The sequence below is a fragment of the Coffea arabica genome, chromosome 6e (genome assembly GCF_036785885.1).
Source record: "Coffea arabica cultivar ET-39 chromosome 6e, Coffea Arabica ET-39 HiFi, whole genome shotgun sequence".
In the NCBI taxonomy this organism is placed as follows: domain Eukaryota; kingdom Viridiplantae; phylum Streptophyta; class Magnoliopsida; order Gentianales; family Rubiaceae; genus Coffea; species Coffea arabica.
Window position 1 is genome coordinate 7,547,773 of NC_092321.1, and position 4,530 is coordinate 7,552,302.

At 37.4% G+C, this 4,530-nt stretch overlaps 1 protein-coding gene across 2 annotated transcripts; it reads right to left on the bottom strand.

Annotated features, from left to right (window-relative positions):
- Positions 1-1,404: 1,404 nt before the first annotated feature.
- On the bottom strand, positions 1,405-4,233 carry LOC113696182 (uncharacterized). 2 transcript variants are annotated; one of them, XM_027215558.2, is made up of 2 exons: positions 3,688-4,233; positions 1,405-1,654 (listed from the first exon to the last, which is right to left on the bottom strand). In XM_027215558.2, the coding sequence occupies exon 1, from the start codon at positions 4,145-4,147 to the stop codon at positions 3,692-3,694; it is 456 nt and encodes a 151-aa protein (XP_027071359.1). In that variant the 5' UTR covers positions 4,148-4,233; the 3' UTR covers positions 1,405-1,654; positions 3,688-3,691. The 2 variants fall into 2 exon arrangements, with proteins under 2 accessions (XP_027071359.1, XP_027071358.1); XM_027215557.2 differs by having other exon boundaries at positions 1,405-1,658; positions 3,688-4,226.
- Between the last annotated feature and the right edge of the window lie 297 nt (positions 4,234-4,530).

The window sequence follows — 4,530 nt, forward strand, 5'->3', positions numbered from 1 at the left end:
TAATTTTGCGGCCAAAAAACCTAACGAGTTCTAAATTTTTCTGGCTGCTTCGTTTTTTAGAGAGAGAAGGCCAAGGACTTTGAGGGATTTGGGGCAGGACGGTCATCAGGCAAATCGTTCCTGTGCAGTTCACGGTCAAAATTTGGTCAAAAAAATTGCACAATCCAAATCTTCTACAGTTCAGATCTCATCTTATACTTCATTTTTAATAATATGTGTAAAATTCATAAAAATTTTGTTCTAAAATTACACGTTATTGAAAGTAAGTTACACAATGTATAAACATAATTATTCTGTGTGCAAATTGCACATAACCTTCAAGAACGGTTGGAGGTTGCACCTGCAACCGTTCCTGCCCTGGTTCGACTTTGAGAAACAACAAAGCTACAAAAAGGAGATACACTCGAGGACGACCAGTTGGATTGAAGCCAAAATAACTCCTCCGCCACCACCAAGTCTAGATTTAATGTCCCTCACTTTTTAGTTTTTATCTCTTTTTCTTTCACGGCGTCTTTCACATTCGACACCAATTTCATCATTGGCTCTGCACATTAATTGGCAAAGAATAGTAGAAATTCGACTGGAAAAAGTTATCAGCAGGCTTTGAAGAAACACGATGACTTTTGCGCTTCCAATGCAAAAGTTCTTCTTCTTCTTCTTCTTCTTATGCGCTTCCAACGCAAGTCCTTGCCAGTACAAGAAACCCGTGTTACCACATTACTACTCTCGAACGCACATGGCTACAAAGGACTGGACGGGGATGTTGCTGTTGGGTACCGTCGGTAGGTGCCACCAGGAAGCAATTGGGATCAAGCAGCATTTGTTGCTCAAGTTTCTTAATTAAACTGCATATCTCCAGAGATCTAAACTCCATTTTGTCGTCCCAGATTTCAATTTTGGATGTTAGGGATTCACCACCAAACCACTGTTTCTGCTTTCCCCTTCAATTATGGTCAGAAGAAGTGGTGGTGATAAAGTGGGGAGGAGGAGGAATTAAGGGAAGGGTAGCGGAAGTGGGAGTGACAAGGAAGATGGCATCAAGTCAAAGAGCAAATATCTAGGTTGCGTATGGATTGCAATTTTTTGAAATTTTTATAAAAAATGTACTGATTTAATATATATGAAATAAAAAAATGATTGAGAAATGTTCTTAGAGATTTTTTTGGTAGGAAATCCCTTTCCTTCTGAATGCTATACCCAAATTTCACTATTATAGTTAGACTAAACACTTGCGTGCTCAAGCATGCCATACCCAAATTTCACGCCAGACTAGGAGATAGAAATTCTGCAACAGAGCAGAGCCCTTTTACGTGGGGGCGTCTACCCAACATTTTATCATTTTAAGCACAGCGAGTAATTCAAAGGCATATTATCATATAGAACGGTAAAAACACTCCAATAAACTAGACAACAAACGACATGAAATAGCTGCTTAGGCAAAAGATGGGCAGGGAGAGGTAGGCAGCGTATAAGTGAATTAAATCACATACATATACATCACTAACAGAGAAAATAGCTTATCCTGGCATCTCAATACAGTTTTTGGGCTAGTATGACCAGTTATTTAATTAAATTTGTCCACTACATCATGCCTCATCTCTGAAGACGTTATTTCCTTCAGTACCAGGAAGCAGCTGACAGAAAGGCCAACATACTAACTGCATTATAAAATCAGGGTTAACATTACATGAACAGAAATAAACACAAGGATATACATTAGGAGTTCAACAGAAGAATAATATGATTAAGCAGCAAATGAATGTTTCATTATAACCTTCAGCCTGGGTGAGGTACTTTGCCTGCTGATAGGGTCAAAAAATTTAAGCTCTCATATCTAAATGAAACTGATATGTCAAAACCCAACCCTGATCAGTCTTGCTCAATGCTCCATTTCAAGTACAAAGTCTGAACTTGAAATCACAACATATTCCAGAAGAGAGTTGAAAATTATTGCATTTAAGCTGAGTCTGACTATAATATGTGGGCCACAAGTTACTGTTATGAGTTGTGGCATTTAGGGGGGGGGGGGGGGAAGCACAGGAGCCAAATAAAATTTTACATAACCACTCTACAAAGAAAGGTATAACATTTAGTGAAAATGGAAATTACTTTGAAATGGAACAGAGAGGAATGCAAATCACTTAGCTGGAGGGAGTAATATGTTAAAAACAACTTGAAATAAAAATACAAAATGATGTATCAAATGCAAAAAGATTACCCCAACATTAATTTCAAGAAGAATGGGAAGAAATGAAGAAATACAACAACAAAATCGACTTTTGTTCTTAACAAATCACTAAAGAGACAAACAACTAGTGATCAAGAATAAAGAACACAAATAGCTTAAAAATGAACGCCTCCAAGCATCAGCACTTAAACATGAAACTCAGTATGCTTTAAAGAATTGATTGGAACCAAAACATTAAATACACAACAAAATATAGTATCAAAAATCTTTTTGGGCCTACAGTGGAAATGCTTCTCTTCTCATATACTTTTTCTAATCTTGGGACAAAGGGGGCAACTTTGCACCTAATCCCCAAAAAAAAAATTACTAATAATAATAAAATGAGGATAAATCTCAATCAAAACATTTTACATCAAGCTCACATTCTCATAATCATCTTATTCATAGTTAATAGTGAATTATACAACATAACAGATTTAACAAGGAAATAAGTTGAAAAGGCAAAAATAATACCTTATGCAACCCATCAACGAAGATATTAGCTCCTTTTCCGTACAAGCATATACATTGGAAGGTAGGAACCAAGGACAAATCACATCACAAACCACACTAAACTTTTCAGCTCAACATAGATGAAAGCTAATACTTTATATTAATACCCAAAAAATTAAAAGAGAGAGCACACAGTTTCATGTCTTTTTTGACATCTAATAGCGTTATACCCACCAACTCCAGCTACCATAAGGTTATTCATAACCTTTGTACGTGGCAAAGAAAAAAATTCAAATAGCAAAAAACCTAAGCAATAAATAAGTCTAGGTAAGTGAATAGTTGAAACCAGTAGAGCCCTTGCCATCAACAGTGGAATCAGGGGAACTGAGTGCTGCAAGCAAATTGAGACCTGAACAAAACCTTAAAGACGTAAATTCTTAAGTCTTAAACTGAGTTGGATGAAGAAACGCATGAATCCCCTTTCCCCCTTCAATCTTATAATCTGATGCTCTTAAGGCATCTTATAGCCACAATTTGTTTTGACTTGAACCTTCAGAGCCAACTCTAACCTTCTGTAAATTCATTAGCGTAAACCTTCAGCAAGAAGATACGGGTTCGTACCTAAAATCAGATTTTAACTTGAGGCACTGCATGGTTTCTTCAACTAGAATTAAAATTGTATTCTAAAGGAAACCAATCCAATGCTACAGCATTCACGAATATAGTCAAACCTTAACTTCTTCCTGTCGATGGCTTGCTAGTTGCTACTCTAAAAACAGCAGTGCAACCTATACTTTCCAACCTTAGACATGCTTACAGAAAATCTTTTCCGTAAATAAGCACATAGTATTATACAAATAAAGTAGCTGATCACAGACTAAAGAAACTAAAATCAAACCAGAATCAATTATTCAAGCAGACATGAATTCTTGCAAGCCAGAATGTACACATATGAGTACAATCAAGACACTAAATTTTCAAAATCGATGCATTTTTCTTTTCAATACCTTGTTAAGAAGAAGAACGCTTGCCTTCACATTCAGGACTTTCATCGAAATTCTTAGATGGAAAACTTTTGGTGATGTAGCCAACCTCGAAGGTCAAATCCTGACCGTTGGATCTGATTCCACTAATCCCCCACCACCTAAAAAAAGCCCTAACACCAATTCCATCAAGCCCAGCAATACGATTCTCTACAATTTTACCAGTGACTTTTTTAGAGTAGGTAGCCAAGTAGTTGTCCGGAGGCAGCGTGATGCGACACGTGTCGTCTAGCTTCAGCACGAAGTCTCCCGAAGTACGGTTGAGATCGTAAGTTTGGAGGTTGGCAGGGAGTAAGCCTACGGGGAAGCCATACTCGAGTAGCTCCGCGTGTGCTGCGGTTAAAGTGGGGTTTGGAGAGGAAACGGCGACGTTGCGGAGGATGCAGGCGGTAATGGTGAAGATCAAGAGAGGTTTCGCGGCCATGGCTATGGGTGGTGTGTGCCAATTCTCACTCCTGTAAAAAGTTGTTTGCTACCTCTGGCCTGTCAACAGGATGATGAGGAATTAATGAATGAATATTCTAGCCTGGCGGTTAGGTTCTGTTTGGTTTGGGTTAGGAAGAAAAACGATTTTTTTCTTTCTTTTACCAGGGAAGAAAAAAAAGGTCAAATTTGCTATTACCAATCTTTAAAATTGAAAATTGGTCGGGATCAATAGCTAAGAACTGAAACTTGTGAGTATGAAAATCAATTAAAAATCCCTGATTTGATCCGTGCAAATATAGAACTTTTATTTTTCTTTTCCTTTATCTAACGGTCATTGATATATTATTCAATAGTATTTAGCAATTAGAATAAGATACAAAA